The 24,382-nt window shown below is 33.8% G+C and overlaps 1 protein-coding gene across 3 annotated transcripts in view; it reads left to right on the top strand.

Annotated features, from left to right (window-relative positions):
* The window catches only part of SKAP2 (src kinase associated phosphoprotein 2), a 159,510-nt gene that overhangs the window by 11,202 nt on the left and 123,926 nt on the right, over positions 1-24,382 (top strand). For all 3 annotated transcript variants that reach the window (XM_039862591.1, XM_039862590.1, XM_039862589.1), the window contains exon 4: positions 7,250-7,357. In XM_039862591.1, the coding sequence (XP_039718525.1) occupies positions 7,250-7,357 (108 nt within the window). The remainder of the gene's footprint in view (positions 1-7,249; positions 7,358-24,382) is intronic.

Raw genomic sequence — 24,382 nt, 5'->3', positions numbered from 1 at the left:
CCGGGTATGGCCCTTACTTCCATGATGCTAATTCATAGGTCATGACCTGAAGCCTGTGAATGCTGGTATGAGGGTCACAACATGAGGTCAGTTAACCTATGTGGAGCTAGGATCTGGATTTGGGGGAAAACAGTATGGTATCTTCTGATTGGGGTTAGCAGACGACACAAAGTAGTTCATATCTCTGCTAGCTGATAAGCGAGAGGGTAGTGACAGTTTCAGTAAACCACGTACTTAGCCAAACAAGCCAGAAATTAAACAGTTAGAAGGAAACCATAGAGTCTCTTCACAGTAAATCATCAAGATCATTGTGATAGGAGGGAATGAGAAGAGTTTTTGTTTTGTATTAATATTTTTAACACTATTAAATAGAAGAGCAAGGAACTCTCCCCATTAATACCCATTTCTTTATAGTCTACTATGAACCTTAACCTATGGGATTAATCATGTTGCATTTTGGTTAGTTGGGTATAGAAGTAATGAATTTATATATTTTAATTATGATAACTTTTATATAGTGCACTATTTATAGAGGAATAGTAGATTCTGCCTCTCTTCTTAAAAGGCATGTTTTATCCCAGTGATTATTTTTCAAACTCTCATTGTGATTTAATTATTTATGTATTAAAAATTTTAAGCTAAGAAAGCGTGATAATATGAAGTCACTATATGATTGCATATAATTCAGTAATAGGAACTTTCCCTTTGGTATTCTGGTTTAGGACTTGTTCAGGTGTGTGGAAATTAAAATTACATTACTGAGATACATTCTCTGTCTCTAAAGAGAATGGAAATTTGTATAGTATTTGATAGAAATTGAAAAATGAGCCTAGAATAAGAGTTCAAATAACAGAATTCAGAGATTCCCTATAATCATTTTCCTCTGAATAAGTTATTTTGTAGTTCAATACTGTTGTATTGAGTTAACTAATCACCAAGAGTCCTGCTCAGAAGTAAGCCTGTGGATAAATTAGATGTATACCTTGGAGAAATATGAGAAACAGTCATTTTATGCCATTTACCCTCAAATTATATTTAGCTTTGTTCTAAAAGGACCATTCCTGTAGTCTGTTAGAAATAGTAAAAGGAAATTAGTGTACACTTAATAGTTGCAAAGTAATTTTAAAGATGCATCTTTTTTCAAAAAGAGGAATTTATTAATGATCGGATTCTACACTGAGTAAATTCAGTGCATCCATGTATGTTTTGATAGTGCTGCTTTTTTCTTTTTTCTTTTCCATACATTTTTTTCTTGGGGTTTTGGATTGTCTTCATTCAAGGAGACCTGGGCAGATTCCTTTTGGCTGTTTTCTGTTTCTTCCTCCTCCCCTCTGCTGCCTCCCTCCCCGCCTCTCCCCTCCCTCTCTCTCCCCTCTCTCTCCTTCTTCCCCTCCCTCAGGTCAATATGGGGTCGCAATGAAATAAACAGAGGCTGTTTTCCTCCTTTTTACTTTTTGACTCTTATTTGTTTCACATACTTTTTTTTTTTATTCAAATGACAGTTAAGTGCCATCTTAATATCATTAGTGGGAAGAAAAAGGATCAAGTAGAGAGTTTTTAAACAAAATGAATTAATTCAGATTTATTCATTTCTATTAAGTCAGTCATTACTTTCTTTAAAGTACACAGCTATCTCTTAGCCTTCCCTACTTCCCTCCCACGTCTCCTCCTCTCTTACACTGTAGATACTACCCCACCTTGTGTGACTGAACAATACAGGATTTACAGTTTGAAGTATTTCAGTTCTTAAAATTATTTGAATTGATACGATTGTTGAAACACTAAGCTGCATAGATCTTAGAAGAGTTAAAAAATTTTCTATTTTTTTTGGGGGGGGTGGATGAGAATAGTTTGTATTGGTAGAAACTTATTTTATTACAGTGGGTCCTAGGTATTGAAGCTTGTCCATTAAGTTAATTTTCATCTCGCTATATTTACATCTATTTACATGGCAATATGAAGTCTTAATATTTCCCTTTACATTTCTTTAATTTATGAAGATCCTCATTTTATCTCTTTATATCCTCAAGTCTGGGATTTACCATTGAGACGGTCTGACAAATTGTTACTTTAGAATAAATAATCAGTTGATTTTCTAAATTCGTTAATTTTGCTTATACATAAAGATTTGGATCTCAGCAACAAGGATTCATCTTGCTTAGTCGAGTCCCTGTCATTCATTTGAAATATTGCTTATTCTATCTAGAATAAAGAATTCCTTCTTAAATCTTTCAAATATTGTACTTGACAGAATAACTATCTAACCCTAGAATACTGTCTAGCCACGTAATATAGACTACTCCTGAATATAAGCTTTATGTACTAGAATTATGCTTATTTAGAATTATTTTAGAATAGAATTATGATTATTTTAGAATTTGTTCTCTGTTATGTAACAAGGTCATAGGTCTCTTAAATGTGACTTGAAATATTTTTGTAATGAAAATGTTACTAATTGAGTAAAGACTTATTAACTGAATAGAAAGAAGAATATTCTAATAAATGTTAGGCACATGATTTAGAAAAGCTTTACTTATAGTCGTATCTTGCTCTTCTATTAATCATTTTACTCTAGTGATAATTTAGGTGTGATTAATTTCTATATAGAATGATTAAGATAATGCGAAGATACCTATGCATGACACATAGCAGGTGTTCAATAAATATATTAATGTGTCTTCTTAGATTCAACTTCATTTAGCAAGAGAATTTAAGTAAATCTTGACTGATAATTTTTCAAATTTTTTTTGAAGAAATTTTGAAGTGCTGAAAGAAAGGCATGCATATAGCATGAGAAATATTTCAAGAGAATATTTTTCAAATTTGTGAAATATTAGTGTCTATAGCTTTAAAAAATGTGAATATATTACTTTCAATTTCCTTTAGATGCCATAGCTAAACAGCTCTCATTTTCTCCTTTAAAATATTTTTCTCTAATTAAAAATATTTAATAGATTTTTTCCTTGAGACATCATTGATATTGTTAAATATGCATAGATTTACTTAGCAATTTCCTTTGACCTCATTTGTATTAAGTTTTTATTAATGGACTAAACTACTTTTTAAAATAATAGGATTGTTAGGTAAGAAGGGGCCCCTTTTAGTTTGTTCTGATGGAATCCTTAAGAACAGCAGAAAAGTCAGAAGTTTGCATGACATTTAATTTCCTTTCCTTTACCCTTCCTAACATAGTATATGTTCTGTTGAAAGTTAGTTCCCCAAAGAAATCTGAGCAGATAACTTGCAGCTCCCCCCAACCCCCACTTCTGGCTTTGTAAAAATGTGTTAAGCATATTTGAGATTATGGGGCCTGAAGTAGTCGAGTATATTTCAGAGGTAGTGCTTGAGAAATGGTATCTTTGTTTTAAAACTCTGCCTCGTATTTGCATGCCATAAATTATCTCTCCTACAGTAGAAGAATTATGAAGAGAATCTTCTTATTCGTGGTGAGCTAAACCTTTCAGAGTTTTAGAATTAAACTACAGAGTCCCTTAAGAAATGACATATAGTATAGTATAGGAAATATAGTCAATAATATTGTAATAACTATATATGGTGCCAGATGGGTACTAGACTTATCTGGGGGATCACTTTGTAAATTATATAAATGTCTAACCACTATGCTGCATACCTGAAACTAATATAAAATAATATTGAATGTCAACTCTAATTGAAAAAGTAAAAAAGAGAAGGGAAGAAATGACAAGTTAAATGCTTATCTATTTAACTGTGTATTATTATTTGAGAAATTAGTTTGGACACATAAACAGAATAGAGAATTAGAAATTAATTTGTTTTCATTCAAGTAGTTTTTCCTTTCAAGTTTGTCTTTCATGCTCTATACAAGGGAAGGGTTATCATCTAAATTTTAGTTATAACGTTTAGTTTAATGTTTACCTGAGTGTGTTTAAAACAGGACTCTGACAAAATAAACAGTAAATTGATTAAATCAACTTCAGTTGTGGTAGAGATCATGATGGTTCAGTTGCTGGTGGGCTTCAACTCCAGGCATTTAGGCAAATGTTAATCGATGATGAGCCATATTAAATAGAAGGGAAAATAGTGATTTAAACCCAACTATTTTAAATTTAAGTATGTTTTTCAGAGAAATATGCTACTGTAGTACAATTAAGTCTTGGTTGTGCTGTGATATTTAAGTTGCCACTGAATATGGGAAGGGAAATCTTAGATCGTTGTCTTTTAGACTGTTAACTTTGTATCATTAATTAAACTTTTGAAAGTTGTGGGATAAATCAAATGCTTTTCTAAGGAAACAAGAAACAGTATTAATGAGCAACAACCCCATAATTATCCTTCTGAGTACATAACAGGGACACATTCATGTCTTTTCTTTGCGCAATAACTTCAACAAAGAAGTATTTTTAAACTGATCATTAATTTTATGACCACAGAAATGAGATGCAAAATTTATGCTGTTGTCATTGGCACAGGCTCAAGGCACCACTGACATTATGTGTGATTGTAATAGAATGGCTGCCAACTAATGATTCTGTAGACATTTCATTTGAGCGTGCTTTTCTTTTAGATGTCTGATTAGGCTGTAATGCTTTCAATTATGTCTGTAAATTGTATTGGATACGTTTACCTGATGCCCATCGTTGCTTTGGAGTTCAGTTTTCTATTACATAAACACAAGTTGAACATTTTCCTTTTAATTTACAGAAGTCTTTGTAGGTATAGCTGCAAATACTCAGTCCCTGGGGAGAAAAAAAAAAATTGCTTTGCCCTACTCAACAGCGACCCCTGTGTTTAATTAAAGCTCCTTATAATACAGCAGCTCTTTATTGGGTTGAAAAAAATAATTAGAGAGGGAGGAAAAGGGATGGATCATCACTGAAACAACAGTAAAACGAAGAAGACCATTTTGAAAAATGATGTGTCCCTTCAACTTAATGTGGGTTAAAAAGGGAATAACCCTGTGAAATTCCACAGAGATTTGTCTTTACTTTCTGAGTTAATTCAAGGAAATCTTAAAAAAAAAAAAAAGGAAGAATTGAGTCTAGTAGCAGTACTTAATTTCTTTTGTCTTAGATAAATATAAATACCACACTAATTTTTAAAAAAAAAATATTTGAAATGAGCTGCAGTTCTTAGAATGAGTAAGTTGAAGATAAATCCAAACATTTTTTTTTTTTTTGAAAAAACAAAAACCACAGAGGTTTTTAGCATGTGGGTGACCAATTCGTATAGAATATTTTTAATTCATACTAAGTATTATTGAATTTATAACTTCAATTGATTTTTTGCTATGTAAATATAGATTGGTGTGTGCATGTGTGTGTATATACATGGACATACATATAAAATACATAGTGGATATTGTCAAAGGATAAAAAACTAATTCTGATTTTCAAAACTTTTTAAGTTTTAATTTTTTCTGCTTATTTCCACATAGAGTTTAATTGATTTAAGCCTGAGCATCTGAATATTTTTCAAAATTCTTTTTATATATTCATTGGTTTTATTGTTGTATTTTTATATTCATAATAGTGTAATATGCTAAGTGTTAGGTTCTGATGATGTATTTGAAGTACCCTAATACTTTTTTTTACAGCAAGATTTATTTTATACCTCATGATATGAAATATCCTTAGAAAATCCACTTTATAAAAACTTTATTAAGGATATAAGAATACTCTTACAACTAAGAGCAACTGAGAATTTTGTGGTCTTTACTACTACATATTCAATGAGCCATCATTCCATGTCGAAATGTATTTTTACTAGCATTTTTTGAGGTTCTCTCTTATCTCATGTTTTAAGTTAGAGCATTGTTCTTTCCATAAAAGCAAAATTGTAAGGGATCATCGAATGTTCTGAAAAATCCTTTGAATATCTCATAAGAAAGAGAAATTAAGATCTGAAGAATGAGTAGTATTCGTATATGTTCCTTGTAATTTTAATTGGGGAAGATACATCATCATGTATGGGTGCACCTACTAGTTGGATCTCTAAGGACAATAAGATAGTCATCTCTTCTGCTCTTATTGTTTGATGGGAGATATTCCCATCTTTCCTTTCAGGATAAGGATGACAAATGCTGATGAACTATTACAGTTATAAGGAAATAGAGATGAATATTGATTTTTTATTACTTTGATAATGTTGTCTTGAAAGAGGCTATTTCCTCTACCAAAAACATGGTGAAAAGTAGGGTGCTACCCATCAAATGGGTGTCAGAGGATACAGAGATCATTTTGAAGAGACTAGGAGCTTTAATTTGGATCTACTCAGCAACTATGATCTAAAAGTAACACTGTAGGTACTCTAGGGTTCCCGTGGAGGTTTTCGCCATGTTTTTTGGGTAATCCCTAAGGTGGCTGGTTTTCTCTTGAATTGTTAGCAGGTAACTAGAATTGTAAACAGATAATTGATCTAGTATTAAGTATATATTTTTCTTTGTTGTTGAATATAGGTGAAAAATGAGTGTTTATTTATAACTCAGCTAGCAAATATCTAATTCACTCTTTTCTCAAAAAGAAAATTATTCTAAATGAGTATGTGAGAAAAACCCAAACCACAAGATTTAACTGTGGGGATTAAATGACTTCAAACCAACCATCCATCCATCCATCCATCCTAGGATTTGTAAATCATGTAGAAAACTGGCTAGGATATTAAAACTGGCTAGAGCATTTTACAATAGATTAAAAATACTCAATTTCATTTCAAGAACAGGAAACGTATATGGGAAAAGCTGCTTTATAACTCATATAAACCTTTTAAATTCAAACAAGGTTATTTACAAACTAGACACCTTCAATTTTCATTTAGTAGTATGTTACCATTTTTAATCTACTCAAATGTTATCCTGTGATTTTTAATGAAAACATGTTCATATGACTTTGAATGATCCATTTCTCATCATAATTTTTTAAACACTGACTAGGTAAATTGAATTATTTTCTCAGTTGTGCTTCCCATGGTGGGTTTTTTTTGTTTTTTTTTTTGTCATTTGGATCTGTTTGCTTGTTTTGGATATACACTGTTTTACCTTGCTTTTACTTTTTTCGTATTTATCTTTGTAGAGACCATCATAATTTTAGAATTTGTACTCTTTTGTACCAGAAATAAGCAGGAACATACTGACCTTCAAAAACTTTATCTAAATTATAGCGGATATACATTAAAATAGGACTAAGTTTGTTAGGAAAATTTACCTCTTCTGAAAAAGTAACTTTTTTAAGATGACTAAATTATGAAAGGCTTTTTTCTGATTCTTTTATAGGTGATACAGAAGATGGGGAAGAATATGATGACCCTTTTGCTGGGCCTCCAGACACTATTTCTTTAGCCTCTGAAAGATATGATAAAGATGATGAAGCCCCCTCTGATGGTATGTGATATCTTCCCATAGAATATACCTCTTGACACTCTAACACAAAACAATGCAGTATGCAGAGGTGGTGGCCTTGTCAGAAAGCAGATAAATGCAGAGGCTTCAGTTAACTTATCTTTACCAGAACCTTTTAAGGAACAGAAGAGCTCTCTCTAGTGGTTTTCCTAAGTATGTAGTTCTTCCTTTTCCTGGGAAATATTTTTTACTAGAATTTTTAGAAGAGTGCTCGCATCACTGTATGAATATTATTGGTAAGTTTGTTGGTTAATTTAATATTATCAGATTCTTGCTTAATTTTATTATGCTGCTAATGGCTTGTTGTATTATTTATTTTATAAATAATGAAAAGGATTTTGATCTTTTTTCCTGCAAACTTCATATATAATGAATTCATAAAATATTAAATCAATTATTCCTACATTGTTTCTCACATTGAGACAGGTTTTCATCAAATGCTTCTTTTAATACACATTTTCATTTTTCTGATTGTCACCTAAAAATGGCCCACATTATGTAGTTGTATTATAGTGCTTTGTATTAATTGAGTTAGCAGTAAAGTTGATTGTTTATCTCAGTAATTTTTAAAAACTTACCAAAGTTATGAAACTTGTTTTTAGTGTACTGTGTACTTTCTCTGTTATAGGCAGTTGAGTGCATCTGCATTATAGAGCCCTTGTAAGGGTGATATGTAGTTATAAACTAAGAATGTGTATCGATAAATTAGCCATGCATATTAATTTGTGGCACTCAAAGTTTCACATAGACATAGAAATGAATGATGCCTTCTGCCACTATATGATGATCAAACTGTGCAGTTCCATCTCTAAATACAACTGCCGAATGAAAATATGCTTCCTGCAACAGAGCACTCCACATTTTATGTTATCCAGATTATTCCCTTTGGAAACATAAATTGCTTTTATGAGGTATAAAATTATGTCTATTGCAGAACAGGGATAAGTCAAGGCCATGCATAAGTGATAAACATCCTAACCACTGATTCGGAACAACACAATCTTTTCTTTATATTCAGAACTTTGTACAATGTGTAGCAATAATAATCATATCCATTTTATGTTGAATTTTACATTTTAGCAAACATTTAATTCCTGTTTTTAAAGGAAAGGATTTCTTTCTCTTCTATTTCCTATCTATTTTTTAAAAAAGATGCGCATTCTTCAGTCACACCTACTATGCAGAAGAGAGCATTACCCTTTGTAACCTGATCTTCAAAAGCATTTCTACTCGAAAGTGTTTTATAAACTATGAATTAATATTTTCAGGCAAACAGCTAATTATTACTTGAGGAACTATTTTTCAGACACATTACAATGATTTGTTTTGCTTCTCTTTAAAATGTTGGTAGATGGAAATTAGTATGTGTGTCTGTATACATATACAGAGGCAGAATGTTTATATTCAGCAGCATATAAATATACATATACACACACATGGAATACTTATTGTTAAATGCATAGTTATACTTATTGTTAAATGCATTATCTTTTTATAATTAATATGTCATTAGGCTGAAGTCACATAATGAAGGAAATAGAATATATACTCGAGGTTTCTAAAAATAGCATAAATATTTTGATGTACAAGTGAACATTATATGCATTCTTAAAAAAAATTGCAACTTAAGAAATCCAGCAATTAAAATCTATGAGAGCCGGTGCTTTGTTAGAGAACATGAATTGTTATTATATTATCATGCATTTACATGATTATTATATTTTCTTTTTTATGAATAAATAATTTATATGTTTATTTTCATAACCAAATAGACAGGAAATACATTAATAACATGAAAAAGATTTATTGTTAAAAGGTTAATTTATCAATATTTTGGTATTATTTAATAATATGTTTAAAATTTATTTTTTGTTATATATTGGTGCATTTCCATTAGTGTTCACATAAGCAATTCTTAAGTGGATTGAAAATTTAACTTTTATTATTCATTTTTGGTGTGTAAGTATTATCATTATCGATAGTTTTATATTTTCTAAGAATATTATAAATTAATTTTAAGACTTGGACTTTTAATTCCTACTCTAAAATATCATCTAGTCATATCAGTTTTCCTTCCTGCAGCTTAGATTTTGTATCTGTTCTTTCCCTTGCTGAATAAATTTTCCTTCATTATGTGACTTCAGCCTAATGACATATTAATTATAAAAAGATAATGCATTTAACAATAAGTATAACTAAATTAGCACAGGTCACCCAAAGGCCTTTTGTCAAATCAGATTGTTGTTTTGTCCTTTTGACTTTTACCTTATGGTAGGCACTAACAAAGTATCTGAACTTTGATGGATTATAAACTCTAAATATGATATGTATTTTTCATAATGCTAATGTAATTTCAAGGTACTGAAAAGGTCAAACCTGCACATCTCTGTGTGCATTCTAAGTCTGTCTTTTCCTTTAATATTTCTTTTTCTCTGTTCCTCTGGTTCAAAAGTTCACTCAGTTCCCAAATGGCTACCTAATTTTCCAGTTATTCCCTCAAGCCATATGTGTTTTGGTTTCTTTATGGTTTATTAGGTACCGTAGGAAAGTAGCATAAGTTATATCTTCTAATGAAATTCAAGCACACTTCAGTGATGCTTCGACTTGATTGCTGATAGCAATTAAATCACAGCCAAGGAGAATAACACATAATCTCACAAGGTCCAGACACCCTATAGAAATTGAAAGAGGATAAAAACAGAAAACAAAAACAAAGTCTCCCAGCCCTGCCAGACATGCTGTTTCCAGCCTGCCTTTTTTTTTTCCCCCCATTGGCCAACTGCCTGATTGATAGCAAAATCATAACTTGCTGCATGCTAACAGGCAGAGTTCACTTGTAGGTTATTGTGAGCTGATAAAGGGTTAGATGGAGTTTTGATTTTCACATTGGACCTTGGTACACCAGATTAATGGAATTTCAATGAGAGACTAGAGTAGCCACAGCTTTGTCAGAGAAACAGATGGAGATTCTATAGTCATGTCTACTCATTAATACCAGTTGTCTGAAAGGTGTGCTGCTTCTCTATACAAAAGAGTTGATATAATTGATTTTTGAGTAGTGCATTGAAAAAAAGTACCTTATTGATGACTAGAATTGTAACATAGATGGTGACAGATTTTTGTACAGTTTGTAGCTTAAAAAATATTGTACTTTGTAATTTTTTCTTCTCTTTCTTTGGATATGCTTTTTATTTTCTTTTTTTGAGGAGAAATGGATTTTAAGACCAGAAGCAAAAAAGGAGAAAATGACATGCTAAATTACCTTTTAAGAAAAAGAGTAAGAGCATGTATTTTATTTATCAATGTTTGCTGTTAGTTTTATTTCGATATGGTAATATTTATTACAAAGTCAGAGATTTCATTTTATTAGATTTGTGCTTTATTTTTTTCTGGAAAATTTAAGACAAATCATAAAGAGTTCTAGACAATTATAGATCACTGTCAGAAATTTTATGCCATTGTGTGTCTAGATATATTGAAGTGTTAATATAAATGGGGCATGTCAGTAATCAGATGAAATTAGAGACAATGAAACTCAAAACCTTAAAGAAGGATATTCCATACCATACACATGAGAACGTTTGTTTGGGCATAAGGTGGTAGATGCAGGTAGCCTTTCGATGCTATGTAATGACTTGGGTTTTCATTTTTCTATTTTGAAACCATTTATTTATTTATTTTTATCATTTGTGAAAGAAAGCTTCTAACCATGTAACATTGTGGAAAGTCCCTGAGGTCAGGGGAAAGGATTTAGTGAGCTAGAAGACATATCGGTTCTGCCCGTCGATGATAGGTCGAAGGATCCCAGTGGACATTTGTTACAAATCTGATTCAGTCCTAAACCATAATCACTTTGTGGATAAGAATCTGGAACCTCTAGGGTATGAATATCGGAAGGTTAAAATGAAGCTTAAAGAGGTAAAACAGTCACTTTTGTCCAGGTATCTTCCTAACTAAAAATTCCCAAGTAACTCAGGTTACTGAAAACCGTGGGTATTTCAAGGACATAGGTTTATGTAAAAAATATTGATTTAGGAATGGAACTATTTTTTAAAGCTTGGAGATTAAGAAAAAAGCTGTTTTCATCATAGTGTATAATAGTAAATAATGATTTTCTTCTTTTTTCATGTACTTTTCTTTGAGAAAATCTAGTATATGAAAATTTGGATTTATAAGATATACAAATCACTTATTCCAAAGGATTGCTTTAAAAAGGATTATCTCCAGGATGCCTGTAAATAGTGAATTTTCACAATGCAAGTGTTTTTCTATAATGGTATTATATGGTTTTCGATACTTAAAATCATATTTTTTATTTTATTCTGAGAATTTATAGTAGTGTGCAACTTGCACATATCTTTGTGTATATAGCACATATCATTATTGGGGTTTTTTTTTTTTTTTTACTTTTTAAAAATTTCAATATACCAATTGCTAGCTTGTGTGTGTTACAGCAGTAGAAGAACAATGATTCTCTTAGTCCTTCTGTAATGTGTATAGCATAGCTTCAAGTACTTTGGTAGAAATGAGGGATTATAGTTTGGGGAAATGATAAAAAGTAGAACACATGTTTTTAACACTCAAGATATATGTTGTGTGATCGGAGATATAAAGTACACAGATGTGAAATATTTTTGTGCTACAAAGCTATATATGAATAAATAAAAACACATAGCCATTGAGAATCATCTTTCTAAGTTTTATGCCATCGAATGGGAAAATATATCAAAATAAAACAATATGAGCAAATAAGACTATAACAAAGTAGGTTAGATAAGAAATATTACAAGGGTAATAAAACTCAACATTATGAAAAATAATGCACCTTTAATACAGTAAATTAGCAGTTATATATATACAGAGTATATAAAGAAGGGAGCAAGATGCCTTGTCAGAGCAGTGGAGAATTCAATGATGAATAAGATAAAGTTACTCTTTTCAAGAGATGTAATTTAGATGGAAAGAAGACAGTCACCTAAAATAAGGTAATTAGCAATCTAAGTTTTAGCAAGACAGATTTCAAAAATAGTAACTAGCATGTGTTGTAATAATTGATTTGGTCTATACTAAGGCAAATAATTGATTGCATTGATTTTCTTTCTTAATTTGTTGACTGAGTCAGTCGTATGTTTTGGCATCACGTTGAATAAACCAAAGCATAAACTTTATGCTGTGTTCTGAGAGGTCGTGGAATAAATTGGGGTGGGATGGGGGAACGGCTTTTATTTAACTGAGTTTTCCATGGTTCCTGAGATTTGCCGGAGAGAAGATGGGAAAAGATACAGAACATTTGAAGTGGAAATCCACAAACCAGGTTTCATACTGAGTGGTAATAATTTTGTTATCAAGGCCGAGTCACTTAACCTTTCTGGATTGTATTTTCTGTCTTGTGAAATGAAGAGTTTGGACCAGGCGATTGCTTAGAAGTTCCTTAGATCTCTAAATGCTTGTGTCCACATTTCAGAATTAGTAAATTTTATGGTGACACAGAGGTGATTTGCCTGGAGAGGGGGTAATAACCAGAGATGATGCTGAACAGGAAGGAATGGGAGGGATCTGAGAAGTATGTGCATAGTGGGCAGGCTGGAGTTTCCCTTTGATTTGGCTGGCAGTCACTAAGAAGTTCCTGAAGCAATGTACTGATGTGATGGATGCAGATTAGAGGGAGGTCGTCCTGGCAGTTTAAACGTGAGATGAATTAAGGCAGAGACCATCTAGTGGCAGCAAGCTAAATGCGCTGCTGCTGCATTATTTATTTTTAATGTTGACAGCCTCTCTGCGAGGTAGATATTTCCACTGTTTGACAATTGAAGAATCTCAGGGATAGAGAGGTTTAAATGATTTGCCCAAGGTCACGTAGCTACTATGTGGCACAACTGAAATTTGAATTCATGTCTGTGTGACTCCAAGGACAATGCTCTGCCCTCAAAACCACTGTATGCTGCCTCTTCCCCAGCTAGGATACTGTTGCTTTTGGTTCAGGGACTATCAATGAGCCAGGGTTAGAGGAGTGGACATTGCATTGAAAAGGAATGGTTTTTCTAGCCCCCTTCTACTCAAAGTATGGTCGGCAGGCAGACCAACAGCATGGATGTCACCTGGGAGCTTGTTAGAAATGCTGCATCTCTGTTCCCACCCAGACCTGCTGAGTCTGAATTAGCATTTTAACAAGATCCCCAGATACACATAAAAGTTTGAGAAGCCCTGTCCTAGAGGCATTTATCATGTTGGGCCTTGCAGCTGAAGAGAAGAATGAGCGAGACCATGTGGTTGCACTTGGGCTGCATGTGCAGATGTGTGACCAGGCATGGCACTAGGCAGTGCCTTGAAGTAGGTAACAAACATCCTTCTATGTGTACGCCTACTTTAACCTCCAGCACTCTTCTGTGGTCCCTAATGCTGTGGCTTCCTTGACCGCACAGGGCCCCTTCCCGAGACTGCTGTCTGTGGATAGTTGTCCCATTTTTGAACCTGTTTTTAGCGTCTCTTCCCTCGCAACTCAAACTCAGGGCTAAGTGCATTGGAAAGGCTCTGACAAATTACTCCCAGAAATATTTGCAGGGCAATAGGGGCAATGCCTTAACCTGAGGGAGTTCAAGCCCCACTCAGATATCTTAGGTATCAGCCCCAGGTCAGTGGAAAGGTGTTTTCGGCTGTTGCAGAGCATCGTATCTCATAAGATTTAGGCACATAGCAGATTTCTCTTTCTTGCTGTATATAGGTGGATTTGGCCTGTGGTATTTGTTTGGAGAAGTTGCAATGTATAGCTTCCTGTTCTCAGTTGTATTTCCTGTTTGCAGTGTCAATCCTGTTTGAGCAAAAGTGAATTTAGTGTTTGAATATTGAAAAACAAAGGTTCTTTAAGACACTGGGATGACCCATTTGACTGTAGGGGAAGGCATGCTAGCCTGGCACGGGATTCTGAAGAGAGCTTCCTTCCTTTGAAACTGAGACCTTAGAGGTGGCCGTGCTGGGGGCTGGGGTAGCATCTTTAAGGATGGAAAGGGGATGCAACAATCTTCAATTAATATTTATTGAGAAATAAGTCTGACACTGAACTAGATTTTTTTCAGAATCAGATTATTTCCTTTAATTGGCTCAAATCTACTCTCTGAGGGAGGCATTTCCCCTATTTTGCTATTGTGGAGACCGAGCCTCAGAAAGGTTTAGGTCTCTTGACCAGGATGTCCAACGTATAAGTAGGCAACTTCAACTTCTCTGGTCTTTCTGTGCCATGCTACTTAAAAATTAGACTAGTTTCTTTTTCTAATTACGAGAGACATGCCTATGGTTAAAAATTAAAAAGAACAGAATAGTATTCAATAAAAGGTAAAGCCTTCTTTTCCACCAGACCTTAACCACTAAGTCTACTTCCCACAGGCAGCCACCTGGTACAGTTTCTTCTGTAGTTACCGTAATAAATTTGGACACTGTCTTTCCAGTTCTTGTTTGATCAACCTTGAGCAGTATTTGTTGACGCCCTCTTTACTCACGCGTGTGGTTCCTCACACAGCCTGTCCCACTTCTGCCTCCTGATATTGTGTTCTTTTATTTTCAGTTCCTTTTGTGTTTGCTTTTGACTTAAGTAATGTTCTTATTTTGTAGTGTGCCAACCTCAGACAGTGCCCGTTGACTCTTTGTTATAAACTATGTGCAAATTAGTGTGCCTTCCCTCTCTCTTCCCACTCCTCAACTCCGATTTTGTTAATTAAACTATTTTTGTATTGAGGTTTATAACACTTGTATTAGATTCTCTACCTCTAACTTTTAGTTGACTGTGCTTTGTCTACAAGTTGGATTTTAAACATTGGTCCTTTTCATTCCTGTTTATTGGTTTTCCTCACATGTCTGTAGAGCCCTGGCTGTTGATGCATCCCCATGAGTGAAGGACCCAGGACCCGGTTGAACACTTTGTGTGGGTTCCTTTGCTGTTGCATGTCCACTGCCCTGAGAGGCTTCCCCCATCACTGAAGGTCTGATAGGGGGCTGTGAGCAGAGTGGGCCTGGCCTGCTCGGAGGCAGCCTGCTTACCAGGCATCCTAGTGAGGAGTGAAGAGGCAGACCGGGACCCCCACAGCTGTCAAAATAAGTCAGATGTACTTGGGGGAGGGTGAGTGCTTTTATTTCATGTCTAGTTAACAGTTTTTTTAACCCCTTGCATCCTTTTTTTGGTGTTGAGTGGGACAGTCTGGAACTGTTGAAGCTCTGCTCAGCTTCTCTCCCAGGTTCACTGTCGTCTTCCCTGGGAGCTGACCTCAGAGAGCTGGTGCACTCTGTTTAGAGAGTAGAGTTCGGGATTTAGTTTGAGCACAGATGCCTTTACCGCCAGCCGCTTCAGAAGGTGGACCCAATAGTTCTAGCTGCTTTGATCACAGTTCTTGAATGCGTGACCCTCTTTACCATTCGTCACTCTGCTTGCAGCAAACTAGTAATTATCTAGAAATATATGAAAAGAGCTTAAGTGAGCCTTAGCTTGCCCTTCTCTTTCTAGTTTCATTCCTTTTGGAGCAAATATGGGATGAGACCTACTTCAGTCACTCTAAAAGTGAAACATGGTAATTGGAACAGGTTCTACAATGATGATACTGCCTGGGTACAAATGTTGACCTCTTCATTACTTATCTCTGTGACCTCTGGCAAGTTGCTTAAGCTATTTGAGTTTCTTCATCTATGAATGAGGATAAAATACACCACCCCTACCCTATGGCTATTATGAGTATTGAACAGGATAAAGCACATAAAATGGTTAGAATACTTCCTGGTCCATCATAAGGATGTACTAAATGCAAGGTATTATTGTTATCCAGCTTATTTTGGGGATTACCTTAAATAAATGTTTCTTTCTGTGTTTGACCCAGCTGTCGTCTGAGATAGCTCTTCTGTTTTCACTGGCTAAGGTGGATTTTGTAGGATTTGCAGTTGGAAGTTTTAGAGATTCAAAATACATGATCATTTTATATATTGAGTATTCTATATTGAAAACTGTTAGTGGTACTTTTCTGTAGGAAGTTAATCATGCTGTTTCCCAAAACCATTCTACTTCTCTGTGCCTTAGCTTTTCTCTATTGAGTAAATAATGAGAATATGAAAATAAAGAAATTGTATACCTGGAAAAATTTTGTGGATTGGCATCATGAGCCCATGAAAGGAGTCACTCATTTTATACATGAGCTCAATAGCCAGAGTCTAAAAAATTTGCGACCTTTTGAGAGTATTTGAATGAATTTGAACTCTATTAGAAGACTTATAAAACTATATATGGGAAAAACTGGGGAACAAAGTGGCCCCAAATTGTTAAGAAACAAGGATGCAAATTAATGTCTCATTAGTCTCATTCAAGAGCCAAATGGGATAATGTTGAAGACAAAAACAGGTCTAAACAGAAAGAAGAATGCACACAACTCAAAATTCAGGGTTGGAGAGTCATTAGTAACAAATAAATGCTCTATTAATAAATAAACCCACAATGGGTTAAGGCAAAAATTGTTTTTATTTTTACAAGATTACACATGGGATACAGTATTTGCTATCTGTTTACCAAAATATTTTTTCAATCTTAGAGTTGATACCAGTGTTCTTGCTTCAATACTTGAGGGAAGAATGGATACAGCATGATATAGATTTTAAAATAATATAGATACTAGAAGAAAATGCCTCTGCAAGGAAGGTGTAAGAATCAACTTGAGTAAATTATTTTCTTGAGGAGCTTTTTCTCTACATATGAGAAGCAACTTGTATAGAATTGGGCTAAGATTAAAGCAATTCCTTTATAAAACCTTCTGAAATTATGGCTTTTTGAGAACATATGCACTTACTGGGGTAAAGGATGACTTTGATTTTACAGAGTTCAACAGTTTGGGGATAGAGTCTAGGGTTCTTATTCTTTTTATAATAATAGCTTTATTAAGGTATAATTAACCATAGAATTTAGCCATTTAAAGTATACAGTTCAGTAGTTTTTAAAATATTCAAAGAGTTGTGCAAGCATCATCTCAATCAATGTTTTAGAACATTTTATTGCAAAACAGAAACTCTGTACCATGAACAGTCATTCTCCATTTTCTCCAGCTCTGACCCCATCCCCGTCTCATGGGCTGAGGCAATCATGAATCAACTTTTTGTCTCCATAGATTTGCCTTATCTGGATATTTCATGTAAATGGAGTCACATAATATATGGCCTTTCTGTGTCTGGCTTCTTTTGCTTAACATAATGTTGTCAAGGTTCATCCGTGTTGTAGCATACATCAGTACTTCATTCCCTTTTGTAGCCCAGTAGTGCTTTGATATTATGGAGATACCACATTTTGTTTGTCCATTCATCATTTGATGGATTTGAGTTGTTTCTTCTTTTTGGCTGTTATTAAAATGCTACAATGAACATGTGTGTACAAGTTTTTATGTGAATATATTTTCATTTCTCCTGGTTATGTACGTAGGAGTGGAATTGCTGAGTCATAGAGTAACCCTAAGTTTAACTTTTTGAGGAACTGTTTTCCAAAGCACTGTATCATTTTGTGTTCCTACCGACAATGTGTGAAGGTTTCTATTTCTCCATGTCCTCTTCAACACTTGTTATTGTCTGTCTGTATTTTAACCACTCTTGTCGGTGTTCAGTGGTGTCTCATTGTGGTTTTGATTTGCATTTTTCTGATGACTAATGATATCGATCATCTTTTCATGATTGGCCACTTGTATATCTATGAAGAATGCCTGCTCCGATCCTTTTTCCATTTTTCAATTGGACTGTCTTTTTATTGTTAAGTTCTAAGAGTTCTTCATATATTCTAGCTACCAGTCTCTTATCAGATATATGATTTGTAAATATTTTCTCCAGTTCCGTGGATAGTAATTTCGTTTTCTTGATGGTGTTCTTTGAAGCATAAAAGTTTTTAATTTTGATAAAGTCTAATTTGTTTATGTTTTCTTTTGTTGCTTGTACTTTTGGATTCATGTCTAAGAACCTATTACCTAATTAAAGATTCTTAAGGTGTTCATACTTGAGGCTAAGTTATTTCTCAAAATAATGAGTTCTTTTACTCTAAAGAATTGTGAGATTAATATACTAATTAAAATAAGGACATAGTCTAGCCCACCTTTAATGTAATTGTTGCTTAGTGCATTAAAAAAATGGCAAAAAGTAATTTTGTTACTGTACCTTTTCAGCTCAATGAATTCTTGAATTCTGTAGCCTTTAACATCATTGATAAAAAGAATTCTTAGTTGTGTATGATATCACTCCTCTCATTTCTATCAATATCATCCATGCCTTTTGAAATGTAAATGCAGTAAGTTTTGTTACATTACAAATATAAATAAATGTATGATCACGTAGCTCTTCTGCAGGTCAGTTTTACTTTAACAAACTATTTTAGAGAACATATAGTCTAAGAAGATTATTTTGTTGATTTTCTGGCTTTTTTGGGCTACACTCTGTCTATGTTTAGTAGTAGGATTTAAGGGGGACTAGGATGATTGTCTTAGAAAAATGGTTACTATTTTTAGCTTTCAAAATGAAGATTGATTTATTTCTTTGAATTCGTCTCTGCTTCTTTGTAAGAGCATCTAGGATTTTTTTTTTTTCTCCTTATATGTCAGTCACTAAACTGAGCAGTCTTGCCAGATAAGGGCACTGAGACACAAGGAAGCCTAATGAGTTATCTGAGCAGTGCTATTCAGTGAGTAGTCTGCAGACTGGTCTGGGTCTGTGATCTATTTGTTACTGAACTGCAATGACATAAGTACAGAAATTGAGAGTAAGCACTTATAAATGTTGATAGCATTTTGACATTCCTGCATTATCCAAGTGTATGATCATTATTTTTTCTAGTAATTCATATATTGTATATATAACGTGTGTATGTATATGCACGTGTGTGTATTTTTAACCAAAATATTAATTTGTGATGTCTTGGGGGGAAAACTGGTCTTTTATCACAGCTAGAAACATTGATCTAAGGTTAGAGAGAGATTTAATTATAATAGTCTTAGAACTATTCAATTCTGATTTTTTTTGAGAGTCCTATATCTTTTTCTATATCTTCATTCATAGTTGTAGTGATGTTCTAATTTAAATATTAGGTTCATTTTAACTATAAAGAAATTTTAGTGATTCTAAATCCATATTCCTTGTCAAATATACTTTCAAGTTTCAATATCATGATCATAGACTTAATTATATAGAAAAGTAATTTCATCTCAGAGATGTGCTTTTGTGTCATTTCATTTAATGTCTCCAAAAGCTCCTCCCCATTTTTAATACCACCTGTAAGCTTTACTGTTTTGAGCATGTCCATCACACCAAAGGAGGTTGATAAAAATAGTACTTTAATATCAAAAAGTAGTAAGATGTCTTACCACGGAGAGAAAGAAATACACACTTATTTCTTTCACTGACCTGGACTTGTTTTGGTATTGGTGTTCTGGGATCTATGTTCTGGGATGTATGTATGCTTTAAACCTCTTATATATTTAGAATAGGATTTCTTTGCTAAAAGAAAGTGTGTCTTATAGGAGTTAAAGAATTGATTTTTTTAAATATAAGTAATGAGAGAAGGTAACAGTGTTGTATATTTTAGGCAGAGTGCTACATGGAATAAAAATTTAATTCAACAGATTTTATTTGTTTGTTTGTTTTTTTTTAGATAAGAGAAATAAAATGATCAGTAAGACATGTCACGGCCTTTAAGGATCTTATAGCTTTGTAGAGGAAAGAGAGATGTCAAGGCAGATTGATATAATCTCTACTGTAAGACATATAAAGTGAGAAAGGAGATGATAATTATGATTGGAATGAAGACAGCCTCGATAAGGGAGATGGCATTTGAGCCAGTTATGAGAGAATAAAATGGTTTCTGATACATTAAATATGGAGATAATAGCGTTTCAGATTTGTGAAACAGCCTGGTAAAAGAATATACTGGTTAAGGCTCTTTCAGTGCATGGGACAGAAAAGAAACCCAGCCCATACCCAGCAAAAAGCAGAAAGAGGAACTTCTTGGTTTGTCTATGAGGGAAGGATAGAGCTGGAGTCTTGCTTCATGCCCACCTGGATGCAAGTGGATGTTCAAACTATAATGAATATTCTTACTCACATCCTGCTTTTCTATATGTAGCTTCCTTTAAGGTGGCCACCAGCAGCTTCTTAGGTATTTTCTACCAGTTTAGCAACCCCAGTGGAAAGAGAAATCTCTTAATAGTTGTTGCAAAAGTCCTTGGCTTGGTCATGTGCTTATTCTGAATCAGTCACTATGGTCTGGGAAGTGGGATTAGGGGCTGGGGGGTGGTAGTGTTCCAATATGACTAAAAAAATTGGGTCTGCCCAAAAAGATTAGATTAGGGCTGGGGTGGTGTGTTCAATATGACTAAAATTCATATGCCCAAAAAAGATTAGGGGATTAGGTGGTGTTTGGGTGGTAGTGTTCCAATTGGCCAGAACTGGGTCATATGCCCAAAAAAGATTGGGTGGTTGGGGAGGTGAAGTCAGCCCCATCTGAACCACATAGAGATTGGGCGAGGTGTCATTCTCTAAAGGAAAATCAAGGCACTCTTACTGATAGGAAGAAGCAATTCAGGGCAGGCACAAACAGGTATCTGCTATGAAATAGGATGTTATAAAGGTTTGACTACACTTAGATGCTGTAAAAGCATGTGTATGGAGATAGAAAATAAAGGGCCGGGGTAGACAGTATTTTCAGCAGTGGGTATTTCAAACTGATCAGAGGAGATTAATGTCATTAAAGCAGTAGGTTAAAATCATTATTTAGCTTGCTAAATTTTGAATTGATTTATAGAAAGGCCTGGAGGCCAAAAAAAGGAAAAAAATGTTGTTAATAAGGCTAACTGTCTAGACTGGTTAACTTTTTTTTTCTTTAAATCTCAAAACCTTTCTTTAGGCTTTGATTTTGCAGTTTGTGAAGTTTTTTTTTTTCTTTTAAACCTGTTTGCTGTTTGGCTATCCTATTCCTTATCTCTCTCTCTTTTTTCTTTTTAGCAGTTTAAGTATTAAAAAGATTAAATAGATGAAACAAATATTAAAACTATAAGATATTACAAATATAAAAGATTAAATAGATGAAATGAAATAATCATCTACTTTTAGCATCTACGTAAAAAGGTAGAGTTGTTTAGATTAGAACTGAAAATAAATAGAATTTTAATTATTCGAATTAGATTTTCCCTAAGAAAGCTGCCTTTTATTTTTTTTTTTAGTTCGTATGGTTTTATATACACACACACAGATTGAGGTAGTTAACAAAGATAAATATATTGCACCAAGGTTAAAAAATGAGTTCAGAAATCAAAGATAGGGAGAAGGAAGGTAGATAGGCAAACTAAAGTGAAACTAGGATTAATATTTGTATGTCAGACGCATTCCACGAGTACTCTAGACTTTTGCTAGAGATCAACCATGTACTTGGCCCTGAGTTTTTTTGTTTTTTTTTTACTAGCCAGTGCAAAGAGGGAAAACTGATCAGGTGCATGATTCATAATGTCTTTGATATAATAATAAATAAGATACTCAAGAGAAATATAGCTCTTAGTAGGACTGGAACCTAGTGAAATTTCTTTCAAGGAGGCTCAAAAAAAGGATGCCATGTGATGTGATAAATAAAACCCTCAAGAGTACATTCAATAATGCTCCGTATTTCTTCCTTTAAAGATCCCTCAACATAGGTATGTAGCATAATGCCAAAACACAGTTTAGGACAAGTCATTTAAAGCAGGGCCAAAATAACGGTCTAGATCAGGAGTTGACAATCTGTGGCCTAGAGACCAAATCAGGCCTACTGTTATTTTTATAAATAATTTTTCAATCGAACACATCCACATACTATCTATGGCTGTTGTTGTTGTTGTTGTTGTTGTTGTTGTTTCTACAACAGCAGCAGTAAGTGCAAAGCCTGGAATAGTTCCTATCTGACCCTGTACTGAAAAAGTTTGCCAACCCTTGGTTTATATATACAACTCTCTGATGGATTGGTTTAAAATTAAGATAGCCTGCCGTGTGGAGAGCAGAGGTCACAAATTACAGATTTGGCCTATAGGTGTATTTTGTTTGGTCAAATCAGCATTCGTTTTTTGAAAATTCATACCAGGACAGACAAATTCAGATTTCTTCCTTCTCTAGAATAATTGGATGATCTGGCATCACTGAGCTTGCATCGTGTTTTAATCCCAATATAAAGACAATTGTGTAGTTGAGGATCAAATGACAGATCTCTTATATTTACTACTTCAGCTCATCAGTTATCATATTTTAAAAAGGTTGATAATGGGTAAGCTACCACCATAGAAATAAATAATAAAGATCAGATAAGGCAAATAAAGTATCAGATTAGTTATTAATTATTATTAATTACCTGATAACCGTTAATTTATCAGATTAAGCAAGTAGAGATAAAGGTTGTAAGGGATGCATCATAAGACAAGTGAAAATTTAGTTTGTTGTGTGAGGGGAGCTGGGAGTGAAGAGAAAAAGAGGTTGGTGCAGTTCCAGGGAGTATAGGCCTGAGAAGACCTGACTTGGTCACCTTGATGGGAAGAGAGACAAGGGAGAGTAAGCACCCAGAAGGAACGTGAGGAGGAGCCCACGGCTGACTTTACGATTATGCCTAAGGCAAACTCCAACACTTAGATTCTTTTCTCAAGGAAATGATACTATCTATAAAGAAAAAGGGAAAGTGAGTAAGAAAGATCAAGTCTGTTGAATTTGAAGGAGTATTGAGAAGTTTAGTCAAAGATACTTAAGAGACAGTCTAAGATATGAGATAAAGATATGGAAAATCATTGATTTATTTGCCTAAACATGTTGAATGTCATGAGAAAGATAAGACTTGCCAGAGATTGTAGAAGGAGATAGATTAGGAGGTTCAGAAGAGAGACATCTGCCTCAGCTTTCCTCACAGGAAAACCAGAATTGCTGCTTTTGCTTCTAAACATATGATCCTAATTTATACAATTTTAGAAGCTATTAATGACTTTCATTCCTTAGTATGATTATATAGATATGGGAGTACATTTTATCTTGATAATTTCCTTCGGCATTCATTTGAATCCTGGTATGTTCTTAGGCTTTTCTCTTTGTTTTTATTGTCTGTTTTCCTCCTTATAATTCTGGTATTGTGTTTATTAAACTGCTCTGGTAGCTTAAACAATATTAAACAATGTTCACGATAGACCAGATATACTTCTAGTATCTGAAAACTGAATTTTCAAGGGCTTTAAAGAGGATAAATTTATGCTTCATAATGCCAAGTATCAAATTGTATTGTTGTGCTTAAGTGCACAAAGTTCAATCCTACTTTGACATTATGACTTTGGAAAGTCTTAGTTTCTTAATTTATAAAAACAATTTTAGTTTCTTAACTTATAAAAACAGTAGGGATGTTATAGTATCTCCTAGGATGGTTGTAAGGAAAAGTGCCTGACACATAGGATATGTCCATTGTTAACTGCTATTAATATTGTCACAAGATGACTAAGGGATTGGATAATTAACTTAGTTTTAGTGTATATTTTCTCTGGAATTTTAACTCATGTTTTAACCTAGGTAGTTTAAGTTGTATTAGATGATATTTCATTTAATCATTTCATATTGTGAGTAGGTAAAAGACGATAACTCTGGGGTTATTTTTTATGATTTAATATTCAACTTTTTACTATAAATATGGCAGACATCGAATGTGGTGGTTCACAGATATCACAACCTATGTTGAATTTCAGTGATCTGTTTCTTTTTTATTTGGGTGATTTGTATTTAGCTTCTTGTCTTTGTTAGATAATAGAAAAGTAGTGAAACAATAGCATATGGATTTTATCAAAATGAGCCTTAACCCTGAGAACCATTAACTGAATTATTTTGCCAGAAAGATGCCAATTTAATAAAAATGTGGATAATTTTGAAATTTCAATGACTCAGTTCTTTGGTTGGATATTTGCACACTTGATGGCCAAAAGTCCAGACATGTTGCACACTTGATGGCCAAAAATCCAGACAGGTAGTAGA

This window comes from Pteropus medius, unplaced genomic scaffold (genome assembly GCF_902729225.1).
Source record: "Pteropus medius unplaced genomic scaffold, Ma_sr-lr_union100, whole genome shotgun sequence".
Lineage (NCBI taxonomy): Eukaryota > Metazoa > Chordata > Mammalia > Chiroptera > Pteropodidae > Pteropus > Pteropus medius.
This window is presented reverse-complemented; position numbering and strand designations above follow the sequence as displayed.